Source organism: Molossus molossus, unplaced genomic scaffold, assembly GCF_014108415.1.
Source record: "Molossus molossus isolate mMolMol1 unplaced genomic scaffold, mMolMol1.p scaffold_m16_p_26, whole genome shotgun sequence".
NCBI classification, from domain to species: domain Eukaryota; kingdom Metazoa; phylum Chordata; class Mammalia; order Chiroptera; family Molossidae; genus Molossus; species Molossus molossus.
In genome coordinates, this window is record NW_023425362.1 from 3,701,565 (window position 1) to 3,729,287 (window position 27,723).

Genomic DNA, 27,723 nt, shown 5'->3' on the forward strand with positions numbered 1-27,723 from the left:
CGGGGCCTGAGCTGGGGGCGGGGCCTGAGCTGGGGCGGGGCGAGAGGGCGGGGCGGGCGAGAGGGCGGGGCGGGGCGGGCGGGCGAGAGGGCGGGGCGGGCGGCCGGCCGGCGGCGCGGAGGCTCGGGGGCGGAGGCGGCGCAGGAGTGCGCTCGCTACTCTCGGCTCGGCGGGTGGCGGCGGCGGCGGCGACGCGCACAAAGGCGGATTGTGGCCTCGCTGGTGCTCGCGGCGGGCGGCGCCGGGGCGGAGGCGGCGGGGCACGCCGGGGGCCCCCGCGGGCGCGGCGCGGGCGATGAGCCGGGGCCCGGCATGGCCTCTGCGCGGCCGCCGGGCCGGGCCTGCGCCGCGGCGCCCGCGCCCGCGGGGCTCCGGGTCGGGTCAGCTGCCCTCCCCGCCGCCGCCGCCGAGCCTGCGGGCAGCGCCGAGGCCGAGGAGCGCTCGCTGCAGCACATGCTGCGCGCCATCGCCGAGGAGCGCGGCCGGCTCAGCCTGCGCCGCGAGGTCTGCGGCCTCGGTGAGTGGGGCCGCCGGGGGCGAGGCCGGGCGGCGGGCCGGGTGCGCGCGTCTCCGTCCCTGTGCGTGTCTCTGTCTCTTCGCGTGTCTCTGTCCGGGCGCGTGTCTCCGGGGCTCCCTGCGTGTCATGTTTTCCAACAGGCACCCCAGGCCCCCGCGTCCGCATCTTCCCGTGTCCCTGTGTCTCCGTCTCCGATGTTGGCCCCAAGAGCGGCCCACAGGCTCAGTTCCCCTTGTCGCTTTCTGTTTCCCGGGTCACTCAGTGTCTCCCTCTGTTCATCTTCCTCCTTCCTTTCCGTGGCTCTGTCCGGCCCCTTCCTTCTCCAGGAAGTCCTCCCCGGGGCCTCGGGGCCTCAGTGCCGCTGCAGAGAGTGTGGGCGCTGGATTGGGGGACCCTCAGCTCTTCATCGCAGAACCAGGGCCCCGCGGCTCTGGGCGGCCCTCCCTGCAGGTGTGCCCTGGTCCCTGTCCCCAGCTGACAAGGAGGGCCATGTCTCCTGCTTCCTGAAGCCTTTGTCTTCCAGCACCTGTCTGCACCCGCCGGTTCCGCCTGACCCTTGGCTCTAACTGGGGACCTGTTGGGCTGTGGTCTCCTGAACCTACCTGCTTGGCAGGGGGAGCAGTCCTGCTGCCCCTCTGGTTGTGATTCCGCCCTCAGGAGGCCCTAAGTCATAGATGTGCCAGTGGGGTGGGGTGGGGTGACAGTGCCTCATTGTTGGAACCGGCCTGGGACTGCAGGTGTGGGTGGGGTCTCCCGGCGTGGCTGGGTGTGAGGTCATGCTCCTGATGGATTGATGCCGAGGAGCCCCCTCCCCTGTAATGTCGGGTTTGCCATTTTCTCCATGACAAGACCCCTCCCTTCTTCATGCGGGAATGACTTCATAGCTCAGTGTCTGCCGCCCCCACCCCACCCTCATCCCTAGTCTGGGCAGGGATTTCTGAGAAGGTGACAGCATTGTGGAGAAGGGAATGTCAGCTGTGGAGATTCTGCCAGTTCACCCTTCATTCACCACTGGGGAAACTGAGTCCCAGAGAGCCAATGGATCCTAAAGTCACAAGGCATCAGGGGCATGGCAGCCCCCATCCACCCAGGCCCCTCAGCAGGCCACACCCTGGAGAATGGATGAGGAGAGGAAATAAATTCCAGTCCTCCTTTGTGTAGGAGGCAGGCTTAAGACACTCCCCTCAGAGAGAAGGTCCCAGCCCAGCCTGCCCTGGGAGTGAAGCTGTCCTGGGGGGGGGGGGGGGGCGCAGATGCCTACAAAGTGGGGATGGAGGAGGGGTTGAGGACATAGGTTTCTCTGGTTTCTTTTCTGCAAAGTGTCATGACTTAGTTTTGAGCAGAAATGGAAAGATCTGCATTAATTCATTCAGCAGACACTCACTGAGTACCTACTGTGTGCCAGCAGCCTGGCAGGCCCACCTGTCACCTGGCACAGGCTGTCTGAAATGGGAGGGGTCTGAGGGACCATCTGCTCCAGCCCTTTGCTCAGCAGCTCTGGGCAGCCCCTCCCCACGTGCTCCTGCTGTCCTCTGACCTCTGAGCATCTCTCTCCCCTATTAGACAGTCCCTGCCGCAAGGAGCCCAGAGGGTCATCTCCTAAGGACAATAATAATTGTTCTAGTAGCTGGCATTTAGTGAGCCCTTACTATGTACCAGGTACCCTATGTGTGCTGTCAATTTGATACTGGAATATTATTTCCATTTCACCGACCAGGTGGCTGAGTTTCAGAGAGGCAAGAGACTTACCCAGAGACAGCAGTGAGGCTATGGCACAACTGGGATTGACCCTTGGTCAGTGTGACCCCAGAGCCTGCCACATTCCCTCCACCCCCAGTGTGCCCGCCAGGCCTTGCTGCACCTACTGTGCTGCATCTGGGGAGAACTGTCCCCTAGTAGTGGGCCGAGGGCAGAGCCTGGTGGCCACGCTATCTGTGTTTCCTCCCCTCCCTCCAGGCTTCTCACGCACAGGCCTCCCTGTCTCACCCCTCACCCTGCTTCGTAGCCCCCTGAACTCAGTCCCTGCCTGCTCGGATGCTCTGCACGGTCATGCCTGCCATTTCCCCTCCTGGAAGGCCACCCCCACTCACCTGCCCTGCAAACACCTGGAGGTCTCCCCTCAAGCCTCAGCCTCAGCGCGGTCCCCAGGCACCCTTCCTCCACTCCCTGTCCCGCTGCCCATGCCCAGTGTACTAGGGACGTGTCCGCTGGACGATCAGGATGATTGTGGCGTCGTAATGCTCTGTGCTCCCTAGTTAGCAAGGGACCCCTGCGGGACATTGTCCAGTCTGAGTCTCCTCCATGCGCAGCACAGGCGTGTGCAGGACAGGCGCCCAGTAAACGTTTAGCAAACAAATGAGTGAATTAATTTCTGGACTGGGAAATGAGGGTATGGATGGCCAAGGAGAATGGAACCCTAGTCCCCTAGAAGGGCTCCTGTTCCCGTCTCTCATTTTGCGGAAGAGAAATGGGATGTTCATAAAGGGGCAAGCTTAGTAAGGACCTCATGCCCAAAGCAGTCAGGACCCATGGGCTGGCCGGAGCACCAGGCGGGAAGCCAGAGTGCGGCCCCAAAGCACTTGCACATTTGGTGGCGCAGGAAACCCTCTCACCTCCACTTTACAGCTGCGACAACCTGTTACGTTTAGGAATTAATCGAAGTCTCCCGGACTTTTGTTGATGTTTAACTAAAGCTTAGGCTATTCACAGCTGTGCCATGTTGTCTGAGGTTGTTTGGAAAGTGTCAGGGAGGCTCTGGTGGAGATGCTCGATCCTGGACATGCTGTTGTCATTTCTGAGTCACAGTGTATGTCTCTGAGCTGGGAGGAAGCGACCGCCCCCCTGCAGGGATCGCCAGTTGGCTGTTGTGATGAAAGGCACCTTGTAGATCTAAACCTGACTTGAATCTTTGCTGCGGCCTCTGCCGTGGAAGCATCTTTGAGCACTTGCTCCGTACGGGAGGTGGGGAGGGGGGGGGTTGGCCCTGACCCCTGCCTGGTGGGAGGGCACAGGTGACTTAGCTGGAGTGAAACCCTGCTGGAAGCAGCCAGGGCTGTGGCCGCCCTCAGCAGGATCTGGGTGTTTTGTCCGTAGGAGGCTGCTTGTGATTCTGGGCAGCAGATGAACCAGGCTAAGCTGGCTGAGGTAGCGTCTGTGGCCTCCAGAGTCTGCGCGGGGAAGCACGGGGGGGTCCAGTGCCCAGATGTGCCATGCAGACATCTGGACCAAAGGTGGATATAGCCTGACACTTCTTCTGGGGCTTGGGCCTTCTCATGGGCCCTGGACGTCAGCCCAAGCGTGCTGTGTGGCCGGCTCCCTAACAACAGGGGAAGCGTGACACCGGCAGTGGGTCCGGCCTGGTGGACAGGACCTGGCCGCAGGACCTGGGGTGAGTCGTGTGAGTCTTGGAGAGGTGCTGTGTGGGGAGGGCCTCCATCATGCTGGTTGTCTTGGGGCCCTGCCTGGGGTGAGCTCTGCTGGCCTGTCACCTCCTGTTCTTAGCGTAGGGAATCCTCTGTCTGTGATGCTGCGGGCAAAGGGCATGTTTTATGTTCCCTATTTCCTCTTATCCTCAAAATAACCCTGTAAGTTAGGCATCACTGTACTCTCCTCTGTCCTGATGAGGAGCCTGGGGGAGAGGAAGTGACACGCCTCCTGTCCCATGGCTTGTAAGTATCTGAGAGGTGAGTCCCGCCCACACCTGGCCTCCGGTGTGCACAGCTGCCTGGCACCAGGTGGACCGGGGAAGGGCCCACGTTGTGTGAGAGTGTGTGCCCGTGGGCGTACAGGGAAGGAGCCACCGAGGCTGATGGGGTGGGGAGAGGTGTGCAGTGTGGGCCTTGGAGAGGTCTGAGGCAGGATAGCACGTTCCGGGTGGAGGAGGGGCCAGTGCGGCTTGCAAGGCGGTTGGGGTCCTGAATGCCCGGCTGAGACCTTCAGGGGCTTGTCGGGTGCTTGACTCGAGGGGCGGCCTGTACGCGAGAGGCTGTGAGCACGGGGGACACCGCCCCTTCGTGGGCCAGCCGCACTGACCTGCAGTGTTCTCCCACGTGGGCAGTTCTCCCGAACAGGAGGGCTCTGTCATCGCCCATTCTGCACACGAGCAAACCAAGCTTCAGGGAGGAAAGTGACTCGCCCAAGGTCAGGTGGCCGGGAGGTGGCAGCACTGTGGGGGCCATGAGATTCCGGCTGAGGCCTGTCAGATTCGAATCACCATTTTGCAGAGAGTTCTTGGAATGAGCCAGAAGGAATGAAGGGGGATATTGCCTTCCCGTGAACCTCTCCTGTGTGCTGAACACCTCCGCGTGCCAGGCACCCGCCACCACCGTGTGAGCTGGGAAGAGGGCCGCACACCCTCGGCCTGGGCGCCCTCCGCCTGGACCTTGTTTTGCGGGGTGCAGTGCTGCTGGGTGGGATGTGAATGGGACATGTGGCTGGAAGGGGAGATGTGGAGCCCAGAGACGCCACCCTTCAGGGCCGCTGTGTCCTCACTGTAAAGTGGACACAGCGAAGTCTGCAGCAGGGGTGAGAAGTGACAGGCACAGGAGCGGCAGCAGGAAGAGCAGGTGAGACACGGGGGCGCAGGGTGCCGTGCGCTGTTGTCGGCACAGAGGGTGCAGGACGCGGCCCGTGCCCACATCGGAACTGGGGCTGGACTCGCGCGGGGCTCCAGCTGCTCTGCAGGCGCTGGGACAGTGTCCTGGCCCCCGGGGCCCCGGGCCCTGCACCTCAGGCCGGCAGAGCTGGTTCTGGGCTGGAGAGGAAGTGAGACCGTCCGGGCGGGTAGCTGTGCCTCTTTCGCTTCCTGGGCCCTTTTTTTTTTAATTTATCTTTACTTTTGAAAGTATTACAGCTGTTCTTCCTTTTTCCCTCCACTGACTCCCTCCTCCCAGCCCCCCAGTCCCACCCCCGCCTTCTCCTCGCCATCGAGTCCCGGGATGCATGTGTGCACATAAGTTCTTTGGTTTATCTCTTCCCGCCCCCCACTTCTCCCCTCTCCTAGGCCTATTTTTAAGGCCTGTGGGTTCCAGCCTCTTTCTGCCAGTGTGGTTCCCGCCCCGGCAGGGACTCTGCGTCCGTCCAGGGAAAGCTGAGGACTTTGGAGCTCACACCTTAAAGGAACTGAGGGCCCTGGCTGGTCTGGCTCAGCCGTTAGAGCGTCGGCCCGCGGACCAGAGAGACCTGGGTTCGGTTCCTGTTAAGGGCACGGACCTCGGTTGTGGTTTGTCCCCGCCCCGGTTGGGGTCATGTGGGTGGCAGCCACTCAGTGTGTCTCTCTCATCGATGTTTCTCTCTCTCTCTTTCTCCTTCTCTCCCTCCCGCTCTGTTTGAAGATAAATGCAAAAGTGTCCTCAGGTGAGGATAAACAACAACAAAGAAACCGAGGGTCACAGCCGCAGGGAGGGTACCCCTCTCCACCAGGCGGCCTGCAGGCCTGCTCTGTGGCCGTGGGCAAGCCACGTGTGGCCGGCTTGCTGCCCGCGCGCATACTCGCCTCCCTCCCCGGCAGGGTGGGCTCCTGAGTGCAGCCCAGCTGTGAGCCACCTGTGAAAAACGGCCTCAAAACCCCCCAATTTTTTCCAGTAAAAAATGTTACATGCACGTAATAGAAACTGGAAAATATAAGAAATGGGAAAAAAAATTACTCATAGTTCCAATCACCCAGAGACTCACTATTAACTTTGCAAAGTCTTGCTTTTCAGTCTTTAAAGAATACTTGGTATTCTCTACCATCCTTACCCATCCTTACTTAACATTCCTGAGACATTTTCATGTAGTTCATGCTTTCCACATTATTTAGAGGACTACGAGATGGTTGAGTGGATGTGCCGTAAGTTCCTGAATGGGGCTCATCTGTGGGAAACACCTTGATCCAGTTTTCACTATTTTTTATTTATTTATTTTTCTTTATTGATTGTAGAGGGAGAGAGAGAAACATTGATGAAAGAGAATATCGACTGGCCGCCTCCTGCATGCCCCCGACTGGGGATCGGGCCCACAACCTGGGCATGTGCCCTGACCGGGAATCGAACCGGCGACCTCTTGGTGCAGGGTTGATGCTCAACCCCTGAGCCACACCGGCCGGGCCAGTTTTTCACTATTATGACTGGCTCGCAACAAACCTCTTTCTTTGTGCGAGGGATTCTGCGCTTGGATGATTTCCTTAGCGACCTGGGAGGCCTTTCGTAGAGGCTGCTGTCTGTCCCCCGAGGGAGTGCTGGGCCCCGGGGTGGATGTGGTGGGTGTGGAGAGGTGTGCCCCCCTCAGGAACTGTTTCAGCAGTGGGTACAGAGCAGGAAGAAGAGTGAGTGGCAGAAGGTGAGGACGAGCTGCAGGAAACAGGCCCCTTCGTTCCACAGCCCAGGACAGGGAGGCCTAGAGCCCACTGGCCTGCGTGTCCCCACGGTCCGCTGCTGCTGCTCCCTTCCGGTCCTCGTCGCCCCTCACTTCTCGGCCTGGGGATGCCTGGCCTCCCGGGTCCCCGGGTCCAGTGTGCCAGGCTGCCGGGCCGAGTGAGTGGCAAGCCTGGGCCTGGCTCTTCCCACTCGGGGCCGGTGTGGCTGGGGAGCAGGCACGGGGCCTGGCCCGGCGTGCTGGGAGCAGACCTGATTCTGAGAGGCTTTCTCTGCCTGACTGGCTGGCCCCTCCCGTGGTCAGGGGACCCGAGGTCTCTCCCTGTCTCTTGGCTTTGGCTCAAGCAGCAGAATGTCCTCTGGGTCACAGCCTGCCCTGGGGAGCTGGGATGGACAGGAAGGATCCGGAATTCAGCCAGCCTAACCCTTTGCTGTACAGCAGGTAGGTGAGGCTCAGAGACACCTGACGGAGACCGAGCACAAGAGCCAGCATGCTGATAGGGCCTCCCACCTGTAGCCCCTGTACAGACAGACAGGTGAGGAGCCCGAGGCCCAGGCTGGGTTTCCTCATTTCCAGGTGCAGGACCCGAGCCAGGGAGTGTGGAGGGGAGGGGCGCTCCTGCACATCCCTGCGGGGGCCCGCTGGCCGCAGAGGGGGGCTGGGGTGTTGCTGGTGGGCTTGGAGGCGAGGGGTCGGAGCCCCTGGGGCTGGAGGCCACCCTCTCAGGAAGGACCCTTTGCACCTGGCTGGGGCGAGGGAAGCATCAGTTTAGGAGGGACGCCCCCCTTTCTTAGAAGGGGGTCTGGTATCTGATAGCACCCAAGACAGACACCCAGCTAGCTTGATTTTATATTTAAAAGAGTATATATTTTTTGCTTTCTTTGGATGATCAGTGAGTACTTAAGAAATGTCTGTTGGCAAAGGGAGAAGGGGGCTTAATATATATTTTTTTTCATCTTCATCCAAGGACATGCTTTTATTGATTTGAGAGAGAGAGAGAGAGAGAGAGAGAGAGAGAGAGAATTGATTGGTTGCCACCCACACACACCCTGACCGGGGTTGGAACGCACAACCTGTGACCTGTTAGTGGATGGGACCACACTCCAACCAACGGAGCCACAACGGCCAGGGCTCAGTTTTTTTTGTCTTATAGATGGAGGTGCTGTTACTGTTTATCTTGAATATTAAAAATCCTTTGCTTTGGGATGTGCATTGAGGCTTGAAAAACACTATTTCTATTTGGGGCACTTCTCATGACAGAGGAGGCGGAAGAGCAGAACGCGAAGTACGTTGTGAAAAGCCTGCGTTACGGGGTGTGAGGGAGGGACCCCGTCCGCAGAGTGCTTGCCTGGCCGCTCTCCAGCTCAGGGACGGCGGGAAGGAAGCGGGGAAGCAGAAATAGAAGAATCAGCCCCCTCCCAAGGGTGAAATAAGAACCTTGTCCTCCCGCCACCCAGAGCTAGTGTCACACTCGGGGCTGTAGGGTCACGCTCGCCGCCCTCCAGCCTGTCCAGGTCTGTCTTACTGATCCAGTTTGTCTGTGATGGCTGGTGCCACTCAGGTGATCCGGAGACTGCGCCACCCGCCAGGGAGGTGGGGCCCGGGATCCCAGATTCCTCCTGACCCTGGGAGGAGGGGAGCTGCCCCCCAGCCCCAGCAGGCTCGTTGGCTGATGCTCAGCTCCTGGGATGCTCACAGGCCTGTGAAAGTTGCAGAGTTGCGTGCTGTCCGGGGTGCAGAGTGCGGCAGTCCGCAGCCAGGGCTCTGCCCGGCGCCTTCCCTGAGGTCCAGGGCGGCTGCTGCTCTCCCGAGCGGGGTTGGAGCCAGAGGGTTGCTGCCTGGGATTGTGTGCTTCCCATGGCCACCCTGTGGCCAAGGGGGTACCCCTGTTGGCAGGTGAAGACGAGACTCAGAGAGGTTGAGGCTTTAGTTCAAGGTCCCAGCGCAGGTTTGGGACCCAGGTGTCCTGCACGCATGGCTGTATCCTGTCCATTCTCCACCTGCCTATCCGTTTCTCCCGGGAGAGGCATTCTGTCTGTGTGGCCTCCCCCGCACCTGCCTTTCACAGTGAAGTTCTTAGAAGCGGGAGGAATGGGGGGCGTGTCGGAGGGGGCTGCGTGGGGCTGGCATTTCTGAGCCACTGCGTGACAGGGCAGCGGAGCCAGGGAACCCGGGGCCCCAGTTCCTCATACGGGAAAGGAGAGAACGGCCTCTGGGGTGGGTTCGTGTTTGGGTTTGTCCAGTTTCCAGAGGGAGGGTGCTAGGTGACACTGGAGATAAGACAACTGAAGGGCCACTTGCCCCTCATGTCTGCCCAGCTGCCCGGAAGCCCTTGTCTCATGCAGCGTGCTGCCAGCTTTGCGCCTTGGCACAGCGGGTGCTCAGTGGGCGTCGGCCTGAGCTGGAGAGCCTGCGGGAGCCAGGTGCCGGGGCACAGCAGCGAGCGAGACAGTCCCTTTGCCGGGCTCAGTGGGGTGGGGTGGTCCAGCTGGGTCCGAGCCTGGCTCTGAGTGAGGCGTGCGAAAATGAGAGCGTGGGTGCACCCACACGCCAGTCCTGGCGGGGTGAGTCTCACTGGCGCAGTGAGCTCCTGGAGCTGCACCTCCTGCAGCGCCGGCCTAGGCTTGCGAGAGGCTGCGACACTGGGGGAGGTGGGAGGGGCGGGCGGTGGCCGGGTCACAGCTCCTGTCTGGGACGGGGCGCCTGTGCGGGTGTCTGAGGAAACCTGAGCGATGGCTCGGAGGAGCAGCTTGTCCCGGAGCCCTGGTACCTCAGGGTTTGAGCGGGTCACAGCGGTGCGGGGCTCGGGAGAAGGGATTGGAATGTGGACCCACTGTTTGGCCTGGTGGACGCCATCGGGGATCAGCTGGTGGGGAGCCAGCGTCACCTGCTGTGGGGCCGGGGGGCTGCAGGGGTTTGCAGGCGTTGCTGTTTCAGAGTCGGGGAGGCTGCTTCGGGCGGCTGTGGGCCGAGGGCCAGTCTGGTGGGAGCCCTGCCGCATGAAAGCAGCCTTGAGGTCAGGGTCAGGGTTTCTTCCTCTCTGAACCCCAGGCCTCACACGGTGCCGGCACAGAGCAGGCTCTCAGAGTGGGTGCTGACTCAGCCTGACCTGGACTCCGGCCCCAGCCCATTCTCATCTTGCTGAGTCACCCGATCAAGGGCCGGGCGTCCTGGGCCGTGAGAGGGGCTACCAGGGAGATCCAGGTGTGCTCTGCGGGCTGGGACAGCCCTGGGCCTCCCCGGCGTGCACCGGGACGGGAGGGCTGCGAACAGGTCCTGGCCGCGCGGTGGGGGGTCGCAGCTGCTGGTGCCCCTGAGCAAGCTGGAGCTGGTCACGTGTGTGTTCTCGTCCCCACTCCCTGCTGCGGGCCTGCCCTGTGCGGGGCCTGAGGTCACCCTGGGAGCGAAGGACACCGAGTCAGGTGGTTGGGAACCAGTGTGACGAGGCCACAGGCTGCATAGGGTTTGGGCCCAGCTTTGCCTCTGACTTGGGCGTCGTCAGTGTGACATCACACGGGTGACTCAAGCCTGAGACTCAATTTCCTCTTCAGTTAAATGAAGGTAGTGATTTTATCTCACAGGATCTTGGTGAAGGTCAGAGGAGGTCAAGCAGCTCAGGTGGCTGCCCAGAACTAGAGGGGTCAGGTGCTGGGGTGCTGGGGTGCGGGGAGCACAGGAGTCGGGGAGGCCCGTGTTGGGGCAGGTGGGTGGGGAACTGACCCCCTGGCGGTGACGGCTGAGCCGCTGTCACAGGCCGGTCAGTCTGGGCTCGGCCTGAGCGTTTGGTCAGGGAGGAAGGCCAGGGGCTGGGGTATGGGGTCCACACCTCGAACTTCAGGGGGCTGTGTGGAGAGGCTGGACCTGTGGAAGGAGCCCGGGAATGGGCGGGGTGTTGGCTGGCCCCGGGCAGGCCGCTTTGCATCATTGAAACCCACGCTGCCCGCCCGAGGCTAGCGCAGAGGCCGCCACTCCGTGGGATTGCTCACATGGGGACCCGTCTGACCAGCACTTCGGCCTCGTGCCTCGGCAGGACGGCCCTGGCCTCCCTGGGCAGCTTCTTTGTCTCTTGTGCCCCGAGGGAGGGTCTTCGCCAGCAAAGGGCACTGGGAGGCCTGGGTTGAAAGGCCCATTGAGGGGCCACAGAGGCCTATTCACTGGCCCTGGCTGCCGGGCAGGGAACGGCGGGGAAGTGGCCAACGCTGCCTTGGATGCTCTCCAAAGAGGACACTTGACCCCCGACTTGGGGCGGGGGCGCTGAGCAGAGGCTGCTGCTGAGCCAGGCGCGCTCTCGGGGGGCACCTTGCCAGGCCCTTGTTCCGATGGCCTGGGGGTGGGCGTCGGGCATCTACTTTCTGTAGGTCACAGCTCCTCCCGTCCTTTCTGCCCACTCCAGAGAGACTTCCCCCAGCCTTGTCCCCAGCAAACCCTTCAGGGGTCCCCAGCCCATTGAGGGGACTGTGAGGTCAGTCTGGCTCCAGCTCTGGCTGTTCAGCGTCCTGGGCCTGTCGTCCTGTCCTCGCCTCGCTGGCGTCCCCACCGCGGGGCCTGGAGAGCTGTGCCCTCCTTTCCCACTTCACTGCTAGTTATGGGCCCTCAGGGGAGCCTCCCTGACTCCCCGACATCCATGCGAGCTCAGGGTACACACCTGGCCATTGCCGAGGCAGCTGTCCTTAGCTGCTACTTGCTAATAAATCTTGTCCCCCCAACACACGCTCCAGGGGGCAGGGACGTGCTAGATGCTGCCCCTGCTCACGCCACCCCACCCCAGCAATGAGCACCCTCCTCCAACAGTGGCACTTGGAGATGTGTGCCCAGGTTGAGCGAGGTGGGTGAAGGGGTTTTGGTACCAGCCCAGCCCAGCCAGCTGTGTGCCTTGGGGCAACTGGTGTTCTCTTGGGTGAACAGACCTGCTTCACAGATGGCGGTTATCGGCGTGGTGCCCGGTGAGGTGCCCTGTGTCCCCGCCTGTGACTGGTGGAAGTGGAGTCCTTGCAATGTCGCAAGGAAAGGCATTTCCCGAGACTCGCATAGGAGGATGAGTGATCTTTGCTTTCATGGAATTAAACCCCTGGGTTTGCAGAGTTGCATTTCCCTCCATCCTGCGTGGAAAAAGTCCCATCGTGTGTTCAGCAGGGCAGGAATTGAGGCCACTGCCCAGAGTCTCGGCTCCATATTAAAGCACCGTCTAGTCCAGCATCTGGCCGGCTCAGCTTGTGTTCCCAGCTGCACGGTGGTGTGTGGGGTCTGCACAACCGCGGGCCATGCGGCTGCTTAAGGCCACGTGGCAGGCAAGTGCGTGGGGCGTGCGGATCACAGAGCAGTTGAGAAACAGGAGCAAGAGAGAGCACTTTGGCTCCGACTGCAACCAGGAGCTTGCTTAACCGATTAACCTCATAAGATTTTGTACACTTGCAGCGGCTCCACCCCTTAACTGATAATGTTTTTCCCAGGTTAGACTGACTGGCAAGCACCTTCCTTACGTCACCCTGACTTCACTGTGCATGTGCCCATCTCCCCCTTTGTTCGGTTCCTTCCCCCAGTGATCTGCAGGCAATGGACCTGTGGTTCCCTAGGGAGTGTGAAGTTGCAGCTTCCTGGTGAAGCTGCCCAGATGGCCATGCCTACGTCTGGCCTCCCCTTTTCCTATTATTAATATTAATAACTAATTATAGCCCTGGCCGGTTTGGGTCAGCTATTAGAGCGTCGGCCCGCGGACCAGAGAGTCCTGGGTTTGGTTCCCGGTAAGGGTGCGTACCTCAGTTGTGGTTCGTCCCTGGCCCTGGTTGGGGTCATGCGGGTGGCAACCAGTCGATGTGCCTCTCTCGCATTGATGTCTCTCTCTCTCTCTCTTCCTCCCTCTCTCCCTCCCGCTCTATCTGAAGATAAATGCAAAAAAATGTCTTTGGGTGAGTATTAAAAAAAAACAACAAAACAACTAATTATAACAATGAGATCAAGAATGAAAGTGCTCACGCCAGCCGGTGTGGCTCAGAGGGCTGGGCGTTGTCCTGTGCACCAGGAGGTTGCTGGTTCGATCCCCCGGCAGGGCACACGCCCTGGTTACAGGCTCAGTCGCTGGTAGGGAGTGTACAGGAGGCAGCAGATCCATGTTTCGCTCGCATCGATGTTTCTCTCCCTCTCCCTTCTATCTCTAAAAATCAATGGAAAAAAATCTTAAAATAAAAAGAATGAAAGTGTGTAGCACAGTACCGGGGACTCGGGAAGCCTTTGGTGTTACGTAAATGCATAATCCATGTATAAATCACTACAAATGTCTGAAAAGGGGAAAAGTTGTCATTCCGCTACTCTGAACACTAACCACTGTGTGCATTTTGATTCACTTCTTTCCCTCTTTCTTTTTAGGCATTTTTAAAAAGCAATTTCCTTCATTTAAGTATTTATGTACATTTTTTTTGTCCTGTTTTTGTTTCTTTTTTCTTTTTTTTTAACTTTCTATCATAAGCATTTTTCCAAGCAACTGCATTATTATTAGAAATATTTTTCACCCAGTGTCGCTCAGTGGACTGAGTGTCATCCCCTGGACTGAGAGGTCCCAGTTCAATTCCTGGTCAGGGCACACGCCCAGGTTTCAGGCTTGATCCCCAGTAGGGGGCGTGCCGGAGGCAGCCGAATGATGTATCTCACATCATGTTTCTATCCCTCTCCCTTTCTCTCTAAAAAAATCAATGAAAACGTATTTTAGCAAGGTATTTTTGTTACTTCTTTGGATCGGTAAGCATGGTCAGGGCACCAGATTCCGAGGGAATGCGAAGATCCATGGTGAAAAGGCCAAGCGTCCTTTTGTCCCCGGCCTCCGCAGAGGCCGTGATGAGGTGACAGCACTCGCTCACACTGGGTTCCTGTTCGGTGCCAGTGCCTTCGAGGGACTCCGAGTGCATCACTAACTCAAACGCCCGAGGTAGAGGCAGGCCCCATGATCACCCCCGTCTCACAAGTCGGGCCACCGTCTTGAGAGGTTTGGGGCTGGGCCGGCATGGACCCGAGCGGCCCAGCTTGTGTGCTCTGTGGCTTCCCACCCCACAGGCCTCCGTCACTCTGGACGGCTCACTTCAGTCTCAGGAAGCTCCAGTGTAGCCCTGGCTGTTTGGCTCAGCAGTAGAGCATCAGCCCGCAGACCAAAGAGTCTCGGGTTCGATTCCAGCCAAGGGCACGTACCTCGGTTGCGGTTCGGTCCCCAGTCAGGGTCCTGCGGGAGGCAGCCAATCAATGTGTCTCTCTCACATCAGTGTTTCTCTCTCTCTCTCTCCCTCCCTCCCACTGTATCTGAAGATAAATGGAAAAAAATATCCTCGGGTGAGGATAAATAAATAAAATAAAATAAAAAAAGCACCTCCAGTGTCCCGCTCCGCTCTTGTGCGCGGATTTCATGTGTCCTCGCCATGTCCTTGCGGACAGCCTCACCGCGTCCCATCCTGCGAACCAGTCCTCGCCTCTTCAGTTCTCCCGACTGACGGCACCGCCCCCAGCCTTGCAGACCTGCGGTAATGATGACCTAACTTCACACCCGTGGGCGTGAGGCTGGGCCAGACTGTAAGCATTTGTGGGCTTCGTTGTCCCGCGTCCCTCCATAGGGACTTGTCAGTTCACCTGCCACCGTCAGAGGTCCCTGCACACCCTCTTCAGCCTGGAGGGTTCTGATAGATGAAAAATAGGATTTTCTAGTTTTCGTTCACATTTCTCTAATTGTATGACGTTAGTGTCTTTTCCTGTTTTATGTATTTTTTTTTTTTAATCCTCACCCGAGGATATTGTTTCATTTATTTTCAGACAGAGGGGAAGGGAGCGAGGGGGAGAGAGAGAGAGAAACATCGAAGTGAGAGAGACACATCAACCTCCCACACGACCTCGGCCAGGCCTGAGGACCGAACCTCAACCGAGGTACGTGCCCTTGACCAGAATCGAACCCGAAACTCTTCGGTCCTCGGGTTGATGCTCTAACCACTGAGCCAAACCGGCCAGGCCTCTTCCCCTGTTTTGAGAGCTGTCGGCATCTCCCTTTGCTTTCATTCCGTTGGGTTTTCTTGGGCATCTTGTGCCACTCACTGCTTGGTAAGGCAGTCCGCCCTCCTGAGAGTGCCCGTGGTTTTCGGGGTGCTGTTTGTTTTCCCTCTGTTTACATGTGTGGGGCTTTTCTCTTTCGACTTTTTTTTTATCCTAACCCGAGGACATTTTTCCATTTTTTGTTTAGATAGAGTGGGGGAGAGAGAGGAAGAGAAAGAGAGAAACATCGATGTGAAAGGGACACATCGAGTGGCCGCCACCCGCACGACCAACCAAGGCCAGGGACAAACTGCAACCGAGGTATGTGCCCTCAGCGGAAACCGAACCTGGGTCTCTGGACCGCAGACCGACGCTCTAACCACTGAGCAAACCCGGCCAGAGCTCTTTAGACATTTTTTAAAACATTTTTTTAAAATGTTTTTACTGATTTTTTTAGAGAGGAAGGGAGAGAGGGATAGAAACACTGATCGGCCGCCCCCTGCACGCCCCCTACTGGAGATCCAGCCCACAAGCCAGGCATGTGCCCTGACCGGGAATCCAACCAGGACCTCAGTCCACGGGACGATACTCCATCCACGCAGCCACACCGGCCGGGCTCTATAGACATTTTTTATGTGGTTTGTCATTCTTTTCTTTGACAGTTTTTGTGTTTGGCTTAGAAAGGCTTTTCTCGCTGAGAGAATAAAAATATTAACTCGTGGTTTATTTTTATCTTTTTGTGGTTTTAGTTATAACATTGAAAAGTTTAGATCTTCTTGGAATTGATTTTGGCCTGAGCAGGGGCTCAGCCTTCTCTTTTTCCTCAGCTGGACAGTTGTCCCGAGACCCATTGTCAGAGGACCATTTTCATCTCACTGATTCGAAGTGCGTCTTTATACAAACCACCGTTTCAGTCCACTCTGTCTTTCCACTCTGTCTTTCCACTCTGTCCCATTGGTCTGCCGAGTGAGGACCCCACCGCCTCCCTTTCCCTAATCGGGTAGTTCATCATCCGCTCAGCCAACATTCGCCGTCTCCTGGGCTCAAACAGGTCTAGGAACTGAGCGTACAGCATCGAACCAAACAACCAGAGCGGGAAATAGACCTTCCAGGAGCTTCCGTGCTGTCTGTTAAAATAGCTCCATTCTCGAGGGACAGGTGTTGGCAGACTGGCCGGGCCGGCTCCCACCTGCTGCTGTGTTTGTACACAAGCCTGTCCCGGAGCGCGGCCTGCCCGGCCCCTCGTGTAGCACTGCGGCCGCCGCTGCAGGGGAGATGGGACCGCGTGGGGTGCGGACCCCGGAGTGTTCTCCAGTCGGAACGTAACGGAAGGTTTGCTGGCCCCGGCGCCAGGGAAGGACAAAGCGAACAGGAGGTGTTGAGCGCGTTCGGTGGCATATAGTGACCCGGCGATGGAGGAAGGTAAAGCCGGAGGTGGGCGGGAGGGTGCGTGGGCTGTGCCGTGTTCAGGAGGGTGGTGTGGGAAGGCCTCCCTCAGAAGGCAGATGTTTGAGTGAACAGCCTGAGTGGAGAGAGTGAGCCCAGGAGGTTTTGTGCAGGACAGGGACAAGCACTGGTCCAGCGAGGGGCCCAGTAGGAAGCTGGGACAGTATGGACGGGACAGGGCGGCAGCTTGGCCCAGTGCAAGTCATTGGAAAGTGGTTGGATTCCAGGTTTGTTTGGAGATAGAATGGATGAAATGGTACAGAGATAAAGTCAGAGAGTTCTTCAGGGGGAAGAAAAGCGATGGTGGAAATGGACAAATCCATAAATTAACACGTCTGCCCAAGAAAATGAGGCCTGTGAAGTTCCCGTTGGAATCGCCTGAGACAGTAGCTAGAGGGTGATGGGGTCAAGGGAGGTTTTTTTTTTGTTTTTTGTTTTAATTGATATTTTAGGGAGAGAGAAATAGAAACATTGATGTGAGAGCGAAACATCCATCGGCTGCCTCCTGCACGCCCCCTACTGGGGATGGAGCCCACAACCCGGGCATGTGCCCTGACCGGGAATTGAACCGGGACCTCTCAGTCTATGGGACAACGTTGCTCAATCCACTGAGCCACACTGTCCGGGCTTTTATTATCTTTTAAGTTGGGTGAGTCTTGAGTATTGCATTTGTTAGGATGCTTTTGGTTACAAGTGAAGAATCCCCCCCCAAAAAAGTTATTGACTAATAGGTGGTTGAAACCTCCAAGCTTTGGAAGAACAGCAACGCCCAGTACTAAGGCCGCAGGGTTCCCCTCTCTGGCCAGCTCCATTCTCGACTGCTCTCTGCCCATTTCTTTCTGCGGGTCGCTCCCCACGGCAGGACAGATGCATCCTGCAGCCCTGGGCTTTGTGTGTGCACACTGACTGGTAATGGATAGTTTGGGTTGCCACCGTCAACCCCTGAGGAATTAGCTTTATAGTATATATATTTTTAAATCCTCACCCGAGAATATTTTTCCATTTATCTTCAGAAGGGGTGGGAGGGGGGAGGGAGGGAGAGAGAGAGAGAGAGAGAGAGAGAAAGAGAGAGAGAGATTTGTTGCACTTATTTCTGCATTCATTGGTTGATTCTCATATGTGCCCTGACTGGGGATCGAACCTGCAACCTTGGTGCATCAGCATGATATTCTATACAACTGAGCTACCCGGCCAGGGCTAGGAGTGTTGGTTTTTATCAAAGGTGTTGGTTTTTGAATGCACTGATTTTGTACCCAAATACCTTATGATTTCTATTTTGAAGTTTGAATCATTTTTTTTTTTAAATGCTTTTTATTGATTTTTAGAGAGAGAGAAAGGGAGAGGGAGAGAGAAGGAAGATGATCCACGTGAGAGTGTAACACCGATCAGCTGCCTCCTGTAGGACCCCTCCCGGGCATCGAGCCCACAACCCCAGGCCTGCACCCTGACTGCGGATCGAACCGGCGGCCCTCAGTGCACAGAACAGTGTCCACCCAACTGAGCCACACCAGCTAGGGCTAAATAATTGATACATTTTTTTTCTTATCCTCACCCAAGGATACTTTTTCAAATTTTGTTCACATAGAGTGGGAAGGAAAGAGAGAAAGAGAAACATCGACGTGAAAGGGACACATCGAGTGGCTGCCTCCTGCACGACCCAACCAGGGCCGGGGACAAACTGTCACTGAGGCACGTGCCCTTAGTGGGAACCGAATCCGGGTCTCTCTGGACCACAGGCCAATGTTCTAACTGCTGAGCCAAACCGGCCAGGGCTAATTTATACATTTAAAAAAAAATTTTTCAGGTCAGGTATAATGTTATCTATAAGTAATATTAATTTTACCTTATATTGATAGTTTCTATTCTCAATATCTACCTTGTATGATTACAATGTCTACTACCTTTATTTTTTATTTTTCTGTTATAGTTGACATTCAGTATTATATTAGTTCAATGTCTAGTATCTTTACAACAAAGTTAGTAATAGTGTATTGTGATAATACTTAGTTTCTAACTTTTTAAAAAAACACACACACTCACATCTCCTTTATGGAAGTGTATTATAGGGGAAATTAGTTTTTAGATCAAGAATGGGAATTGATGCCCAGCCTGTGTGGCTCCCTAGTTGAGTGTCGACCCCTGCACCAAGAGGTCGCCAGTTCAATTCCGGGTCAGGGCACATGCCCAGGTTGTGAGCCCGATCCCCAGTGGGGGGCATCTGTCTCTCTTCCTCTCCCTTCTTCTCTCTCTCTCTCTAATATCAATAAAGAAAAAAAAGGGGGGGAATTGAATTTTATTGAGTGTTCTCTTACATCTGTGAAGATGGTCATGTGTTATTTCTCATTTGGAATATAACTATATAGTGAACATATGAATAGATTTCCTAATATTGGACCGTTCTTGTATTCCCAAATTAAATCCTGCTTATTCGTGACATATCTTTCCAATGGACGGATGGATTCCTTTTAATATTGTATTTTAAATTTTTATGTTCATATCCGGGAGTGAGATTGGCCTGTAATTGTGTGTGTGTGTGTGTGAGTCACACATACACACTGTTTTTAGAATCAGTGTTAGGCCTCCTTGTTAAAAAGAATTTGCCAGTTTCTTGGGATCTAAAAACGTGTAAGGAACACTGAGCTGTTTCTTGGCGATCTGGTGGAACTGAGGTTCAGAAGCACGTCCGCCTGCCACCGCAGCGTACTTCTGTAGGAAGAAGCTCTTGCAGTTTTCTCTAGTAACACATGACCATCGTTTAAAAACATTTATCTTTATTGTTGAAAGTATTAAGGATGTCCCCCATTTTTGCCCCTATTGACTCCCTCCTCCCCACTCCCACTCCCCTCCTGCCTTTCCCACACTATTGTTGGTGTCCATTGGCTATGCGTATATGCATAGAAGTTCTTTGGTTTATCTTTTCCAGACCCCCTACCCCCTTCCCTTTGAGGTTCATTAGTCTAACAACCAATTTGTACTTCTTCTTTTTTTTTTTTTTAATGTTTTCTTTTATTATTATTATTATTATTTTTTTTTATCCTCACCCGAGGACATTTTTCCATTTTTTGTTCAGGTAGAGTGGGAGGGAGAGAGAGGAACAGAGAGAGAGAGAGAAACATCGATGTGAAAGGAACACACACAACCCGCACAACCGACCAGGGCCGGGGACAAACTGCAACCGAGGTATGTGCCCTTAGCGGGAACTGAACCCGGGTCTCTCAGGACCGCAGGCCGACGCTCTAACCGCTGAACCAAACCGGCCAGGGCCCTGGTGTAGGTCTTGTTTTTTTTTTTTTTTTGCATTTTTTGTTCAGACAGAGCGGGAGGGAGAGAGAGGAAGAGAGAGAGAAACATCGATGTGAAGGGACACATCGAGTGGTTGCCACCCGCACAACCAACCAGGGCCGGGGACAAACTGCAACCGAGGTACGTGCCCTTAGCGGGAACCGAACCCGGGTCTCTCTGTACCGCAGGCTGACGCTCCAACCGCTGAGCCAAACCGGCCAGGGCAATTTGTACTTCTTAATCCCTTCGCCTTTTTTGCCCATCACCCCAACTCCCCTCCTATCTGGCAACCAACAAAAAGTTCTCTGTATCTGTGAGTCCGTTTCTGTTCTGCTTATTCATTTGGTTTGTAGATTCAATTGTTGATAGATATGTATTTATTGCCATTTTATTGTTCATGTTTTTTTATCTTCTAGAAGACCTTTCAACATTTCATATAATACTGGTTTGGTGGTGAGGAACTGCTTGAGCTTTTTCTTGTCTAGGAAACTCTATCCATCGGTACTAAATGAAGCTTTGCTGGGTTCCAGAGTGATCTTGGTTGTAGGTCGTTGCTTTTCATCACTTTGAATATTTCTTGCCACTCCCTTCTGGCCTGCAGAGCTTCTGTTGAGAAATCAGCTGGCAGTCTTATGGGAGCTCCATAGTAGGTGACTAATTGCTTTTCTCTTGCTGCTTTTAAGATTCTCTCTTTGGCCAGCTAGTGTGGCTCAGTGTTTTGAGCATTGTTCCATGGACTGAGAGGTTCTGGTTCGATTCTCTGTCAGGACACATGCCCAGGTTGTGGGCTCGATCCCCAGTCAGGTGTGTGCACGAGGCAGGCGATTGATGTTTGTCTCTTACATCGATGTTTCTACCTCTCTAAAAAAAATCAATAAAAACATACATACATATACATGTATATATATATTCTACATATATATACACATATATAAACACATGTGTATGTGTGTATATTTATACATATATATATATATATTTTTTAATCCTTACCCGAGGATATTTTTCCATTTATCTCCAGATAGAGTGGGAGGGAGGGAGAGAGAAACATTGATGTGAGAGAGACACATTCATTGTACGTGCCCCCAGTTGGAACTGAACCCGAGATGCTTCGGTCCTTGGGCCGACACTCTAACTGCTGAGCCAAACTGGCCAGGGCTAAAAACATATATATATATTTTAAAAGATTCTTTGTCTTTAACCTTTTGCATTTTAATTATGATGTGTCTTGGTGTGGACCTCTTGGGGTTCATCTTGTTTGGGACTGTCTGTGCTTCCTGCACTCATATGTCTGTTTCCCTCCCCAAGTTAGGGGCGTGTTCTGTCATTATCTTTTCAATTAAGTTTTCCATTTCTTGCCCTCTCTCTTCTCCTTCTGGCACCCCCGTGATGTGAATGTTGGCACACTGGAAGTTGTCCCAGAGGCTCCTTACACTGTCCTCATTTTTTCTGGATTCTTTCTTCTTTTTGCTGCTCTGATTTGGTGTTTTTTGCTTTTTTTATATTCTAATTCGATGGTTTGCTTCTTGGCTTCACCTACTCTACTCTTGATCCCTTGTAAATTACTCTTTATTTCAGGTAGTGCCTCCTTCATTTCTGACTGGTCCTTTTTTATGCTCTTGGGGTTCTCACGAAGTTCCTTGAAATTCTCACCAAGTTTCATGAGCATCCTTAAACCAGTGCTTTGGACTCTGTGTCTGTTAGATTTCTTATCTCCATTTTGTTTAGTTCTTTTCCTGGAGTTTTGTTCTGTTCTTTCATTTGGGACATGTTTCTTTGTCTCCTCATTTTGGCTGCCTCCCTGTGTTTGTTTGTATGTATTAGGCAGAGTTGCTATGTCTCCTAGGCTTCCTAGGGTGGCCTATTGTAGTAGGTGTCCTGTAGGGTCCACTGGCACAGCCTTCCTGGTCACCCCAGCTGGACCCTCCAGGTGCACCCCTCGTGTGGACTGTCTACCCTTCTATTGTAATTGAGTCTTGATTGCTGTTGGCACGTCAATGGGAGGGATTTACTCAGGCTGATCAGCTGCAAGGACTGGTTGTGCCCACTGACCACTGACCTCTGACTCCCCTAGAGGATCAGCTGCGCAGGGCCCACCGCACAGAGCAAGACTTACTCAGCAGGGCTCTGGTACCACTGAGTCCACTCCTTGAGTGTGTCACTTGTGGAGGTGGTGGGCGGTGGTGCTTCCGTGTGGTCTGAGGCTGTCCACTGGGTGTGCTGGCCCTGGGGCAAGGTCAGCCATGGCCTGTGTTCTACCCGGGGCCACCCGGCATAAGCTACAAAGTGACCTGCAGATGGCTGTTGTTGTGCTGGGCATGGGGGTGCCCAGCAAGCTGTGAACCAAGGCTGGCTGCTGCTAGTGCCAGGCCTGGGGCCGCTTAGCGAGAAGTATGGGGCTCACTGAGGCCAGATGCTGCTTGTTTGAGAGATTTGAGGAAAATCTGAAGCATGAGCCCAGACTGGCCATTCCTCTGGGAAAGCCACTGGGAACAGCTGTGCGTCCGAAAGTTGGGTGGGGCAGGGCCTCAGGGAATCACCAGGGCAGAGCAAACAGTGTGAGCCAGGTTGCCACAGTCCCAGATATGGTTCCATTTGCCAGCCCCATGGGGGAAGGGCTGCCCTGGAGAAGCTGCCTCTCCAGCTCTCGCCCCGATGCCAAACCACGAAGTTCTTCCCCTGTGCGTGGACTTGGAGCTAGAGGGCGGCTGGGCTTGCTCCGCCTATGTGGGTGATGGGCTAGAAGAGAGCGGGCGGAACGCCTGCTTCGGGGCGTGCCTCCTGAACGCCCGCGCAGGACTGCGCCAGGGCTCTGGGTAACGGTCCAAGTTGTGCATAGCAGCAGGAGGCTCAGCAGCTCACCCAAGTAGGCAGTGATCAAGAATGTGAATGGAGTCTGCCCTTAAAGTCTGGTTTGACAGAGGCCTCCCCTAACCCCATGTTGGGATTGCACTGGTGTGAAAGCCTCGTAAGATGTCACCGTTCCCTTTCCTCCCAGTACACACGTAAAGAATCAGCTCCGTGGGAAAGAATCTAGTCATGTTACATTGCCACTCAGCTGGGACGCGGGGCCCACACCGCACACGCATCCAGAAGTCCTTCCTGGGCATCGGGCTTGGGGCTGTCGCTCAGCCCCTCCACCCCGGGTGCGGATCGGGGGCCATGGCCAGGTGGGGCTGTTCCCGAGGCTCAGATGTGTAGTGAGAAGGTTTGGGAGAAGCCTGCACTCATTTCTTGGCTGCCCAGCAGGTGACCTGAAGATCCCTCAGTCTCCTCCTCTATAAATCTGCCGGAACACTCGGCCCTGGGAAGAACGGGCTGGGTTTGGGCCAGGGGCCCGTGAGCCCCCGGATACCGAGGCCCACTGCCCTATTCGACACTGAAGGTGAAGTTTTAGATTCCACTGAGGTGGTCCCACCTCCCCCGGGTGCTGTGAGGACCCAGAGAAGTGACGAGTGGAAGGTCGTAGAGAGCAGGGCGGACGTGGCTGTCCCCAGGGCTGTCCCCAGGGCTCCGACCCTTAGCCGAGGCAGGCAGACCACGCCGAACGCGCCTCTCCCTGCGCTTCGCGGGCCTCGCGTTTTTACAAATTGAAGGCAAGACCCTCCCCCAGTGAAAGATGATGACTGGCGTCCGGCGAACGCGCCCGACCGCGGTGGTCTGCGGCCAGGCCGCAGTCCCTCAACTACCCGAGACTGCGCAGGGTGCGAGGCACAGCCCAGTTCTCATAAAGCTGTGCCCGCCCTCCAGCTCGGCTGGACGGGCCCCCCAGCCCCGAAGGCCGAAGGCCTGTGAGGACACAGCAGGTCGCCCCGTGCGCGGTGGCAGCTGCAGCCCCGCAGCCCCACGGAGCTGGGGGGGGTCGGTGTTCCCGATGCAGTCCATCCTCGTGATTCGTGCATTTTATGTTTGCAAACTCAGCTAAAATTTACTTCTAAGCCCAAATCAGTACTTGGGGTGTTTGGGAGGTTTATTGGGGACATACAGGATGGTGACATGTGTGAGTCCCCCGAGATGTGTGTCCCCAGCGGAGGAGGAACAGGGTTGTTTCAGCTCCCACTGTAAACAGTGTCCTTTGCTGTCTACTTAGTGCCGTGTGTGCATTTTCATGCTTCGTGTTGTGATTTGCTGTTGGAACTGGCCCGAAGCACAGCGCTAACGTGCGTCTGGTCCCAGGCACACGAAGCCTTGACGGTCCTGGAGAAGCCTGTGTTAACGAGCTTCGCTCAGGCGGAGGTCTTTGTTAAGGAATCAGCCATACGTTAAATAAGGTGTCTTTCGACAGAAACACACATCAGTCAAGGTTGCGTGTGGACTGGCAGACAAAAACACTGCCCCGAGGCCGGAAGGAACCTCGCCCCGCATTTCCCCTGGGAGCTGCGGTTGGTATTTGCAGCGTTTGTGGCCACTTGGTAGAACATAACTTTCTGGAATGAGAACGACTGTGATCATGGCTGCTGGCCTGGGACCCCAGCCCAGCAGGGAAGGCAGGCCTGCGGCCCGGAGCTGTCCCTGGTGCTGCCCAAGTGAGCGGCTCAGCGTCTGGACTGACCGCGCCTCTCCGCTGGATTCCAGGGGCAGAAAAACCGCTGCCACGGCGGCCAGATGGCAGGAAGACAGGGACAGAGAAGGCGGGAGTCGCGGAGCTCTCTGCTGGAGGGGCAGCTCCCAGGGCTGTCACCGAGGGGATGTCTTGCTGGTGGGGCTTTGGCGAAGGATGCAGGGAGGAGGGGTTTACCTGCGGGACAGACAGCACTGCTTTCATAGGCCACACGGGGTCCAGTGACCCCTCGTGTTTATTCACACACAGTTACTGCACCATGTGACACTGGGACTTTGGAAGGTTTGGGATCCAATGACCTCATCCGAGCAGGCCACACTGCCGACAGAGACAAGGAAAGGAGCAGTGCAGGGGCCCCCAAGACCCCCCACGAACCCACTGCACTGTAAGGCAGGGGAATGGGACCCCTGCGTGGACCCCACTAGGTCCCGCCCTGGCTGGGCATGTGCGATGCCAAAGGGCACACATTTGCCAACTCCAGCCCCTCCTGCCTGAAACCAGACTCCTCATCTTCCCCCACCCAAGAACCCCTCGGTTTGCTGCCCTCCTGGGGTGCACAGCTGCCTGCTAAGCCATTTGCATTAGTTATCTGGGTCCTCCCTCTGGAAAGTTGAGGAACAGTGTATCTTCTAAGACCCCCCAGTGTGGGGTCCCACAGGTCTGAGGACTCCACCTCTTCTATCTCTGTGAACCTGGGCTTGGCCGTTAACCTTAGAGTCGGTCTCTTCTGTGGAATAGGGCAGCAACGGGGGTGCCGGTGAAAGTTTAATGAGGTGCGTCCAGGGAGCGCATACCCAGCACCCAGCGCCTGGCAGGTGCTTAGCAAGTGGTCGCCCACGCTCCACCCGTTTGCTTCTGTTAACCAGCGAAAGATCTCCTGAGGAAGGGCTGAACTTTGGCCTCACTGTGGCAGTGGGGGGTTCTGAGTCACCACCCCCTGCGTGTTGTGTCCTCTTTGATGTCTTTGATGTCTCGGCTACAAGGCCTTCTGCTGGGCTCTGGGCCCTGAGGGAGCTAAAAGTTAAATGCAATCATGGGGCAGGTTCAGGTTTTACCCCGGAGGAGCACAGTGGGCGTGGTGAATTTTGCAGGGCGTCTGCAGCAGCGTGAGTTGGTGAATTGGGCGTTGCCTGTCCTAAGAGCGTGGCAGGGATCTCAAATCCGTGATGCAGACGGCACTCTGGGTTCCACTTGGTGCCGGGACATCTGTCCTGCAGACTCTGCCCCAGGCTGACCTGCTGGTTCCTGTTAATCCGGCTGGGTTAGCCCTGCTGAGGAGACCCCTTTGTTTCCTCCTCCTGGAGCCAGGCAGGTGGGGGATGGGCGCCCGCTGCCCTGCCCTGCAGCCCAGCAGAGGGCAGAGGTTTGAGCCTCTGGTCTGGTGATGTGGCAGAAGCCAGGTCAGGCTGGGTTTCTGCGTGTGACTCCGTCTCCCAGAGCCTGATGGCTGACCCCAGGACAAGGGGGCGGGGGCTGTGAGGCGGGGCACGGAATGCCCGTGGGAGCAGGGGAGGGTCCTGGCCGCCGGCGGCCCCTGGTTCCGTCTCTGAGTGTGGGTAGTAGGCAGCTCCTTCCTGCACCCAGTAGGAGCACTAGGTCGCAGTGGTCAGGTGTCTTCGGGGCAGAGAGAAAGAAACCAGCAACAACGGAATGTTTTGAGTTCATGAGAAATGGCTCTGGAGTGTGTCTTGACATTTCCTTGGATCTGTCTAGAAGGGGAAGGCACCCTGCTTTGCCGATCCCTCTCTGTGCCAGACCAGGGCTCTTCATGCCATGGTCCCCGCCAGCCCACCCTCACCACGAGCCCGGCGATCAGAGAGGCCTGCTGCTTGCCCGCTGCCACAGACCAAGCAGCGGGGCTGGGGTGGAAACCCAGGTCTCTTCTACCCGAGCCTGGGGCTTTTTCTCCTTGTGCTGGAAGCATTATGATAGATTTATCATAAAGAAATACTATTTGTCAAAAAAACACAGTCCCTGAGAAGATGGAGCAAGAATAACCCTTATACTGACAGGCCCTGCAGCGCAGGGGTGAGGGGCGCTGTGCGTGTCTTCCCTGCTTCCTGCCCAAAGCTGAGGCTGGTTGGCAAAGGGGCGGCTGTGCCTTTAAGTCAGATTCTCCATAGGGATTGCCGCAGTCTGGGGTGAGGGTGGGGGATGTGGGCTGAGGGTGGTGCCTGTCTGATGACAGATCTCCCCTCCACAGCCCTCCCAGCTCCAGCCCAGACAGCCCCCGTGACGGTGACGTTCCTTCTCATTAGGTCTTTCCTTTCCACCGAAGCTGCTGATTCATCCTCAGTCTGGAGTCCGCTCAGCTGTGGGGCTGGGAGCGGGGGCTTCGGGCCACCTCTGGGTGGAGAGTTGGGCCTCTCTGGGTGCCCTGTGGGGGGTGGTGAGGGAGCAGGGGGCTTAGGACAGCACAGACCCCTGGCAGATTTCTGTCCAGAAATGCAGGTTGGGGATGGGGGTGGAGGGAAGGAGGGAGACCAGGCCTGGCCAAGGTTACATGGTGAGGGCCAGGCTGACCTGTCCTTTCTCACGGCTGCCTGGCCGCCCTCTGCAGGGTGCTTGAAGGATGACCGCATCGCCTTCTGGACCTGGATGTTCTCCACCTACTTCATGGAGAAGTGGGCGCCACGGCAGGACGACATGCTGTTCTACGTGCGCCGGAAACTGGCGTTCTCGGGCAGCGAGGGCAGTGTGGATGGCAAGAAGGTGAGCGCGTGTCCTTGCAGCCCTCGTGCATGCCCGAGGGGGAGTGAGGCTCACTGAGCACCCACTGTGTGCGGGAGCTGTGTGGAGGGCCACAGGCTTGCTGATGGTGGGATGTGCTGGGCGTGGTGCACATCATCACTGACCTTTCCCATGACCCTGAGGGGCAGCAATATTATCGTTATTGTGCCTTTGAGGAAACAGGTTTACAGGGTAGGTAATCTGGCCAGCATCTCATCATTAGTAAATAAAGGGTACAGCAAAGCTTTGACCCCCGAGTCCAGGTCCTCCCTGACCGTGGACAGGTGTCCTGGCTTGGGGGTGATGGTGATGGTAAGGCCGACCACTCACTGACCCCAGACCATGGACCACACACGGTGCTGAACTCTCCACTTCCTGATCTCACTGTGTCCTCCCTGCACCTCGGCAGGAGTTGTTATTGTCCCCTCCTTACAGACGAGGAAACCCAGCGCTCAGAGAGGACGTGACTCACCTGAGGTTTTCATCCAGTAAATTTAAGTGTGTAGAGGAGTCAATGAAACAAACTTTGCATGTTTCCATCTCTGTTTTTTAGAAGCTTTAGTAGTTTGTAAAATGGTTAAGCAACCTGTGTGCCAAACAGGGAAATGCGTGGTTTTCCTTAAACGCAAACAGGGCAGGGCTGGGGCAGCCCTGGAGCTTGCCGCCTGCCTGGCACCCAGCCCGGTGCCCTGACCCCTCCTGCATGTACCTGCTCCTGGAGCCTAACACGCAGAACAGGTTTTCTGCAAATGGACAGCCTGGCATCTGCCGCAAAGGAGACACGGCGACCCCCTGCCAGGCTGGCCCTCTTCGTGCCGGGGGCGATACAGCT

The 27,723-nt window shown here is 56.2% G+C and overlaps 1 protein-coding gene across 1 annotated transcript in view; it reads left to right on the forward strand.

Moving 5' to 3' along the window:
- The first annotated feature begins 453 nt into the window (after window positions 1–453).
- Window positions 454–27,723, forward strand: part of KIAA0930 (KIAA0930 ortholog) — a 36,702-nt gene continuing 9,432 nt past the window's right edge. The window contains exons 1-2 of the mRNA XM_036278226.1: window positions 454–517; window positions 26,722–26,873. Coding sequence (XP_036134119.1) covers window positions 454–517; window positions 26,722–26,873 — 216 coding nt within the window. The remainder of the gene's footprint in view (window positions 518–26,721; window positions 26,874–27,723) is intronic.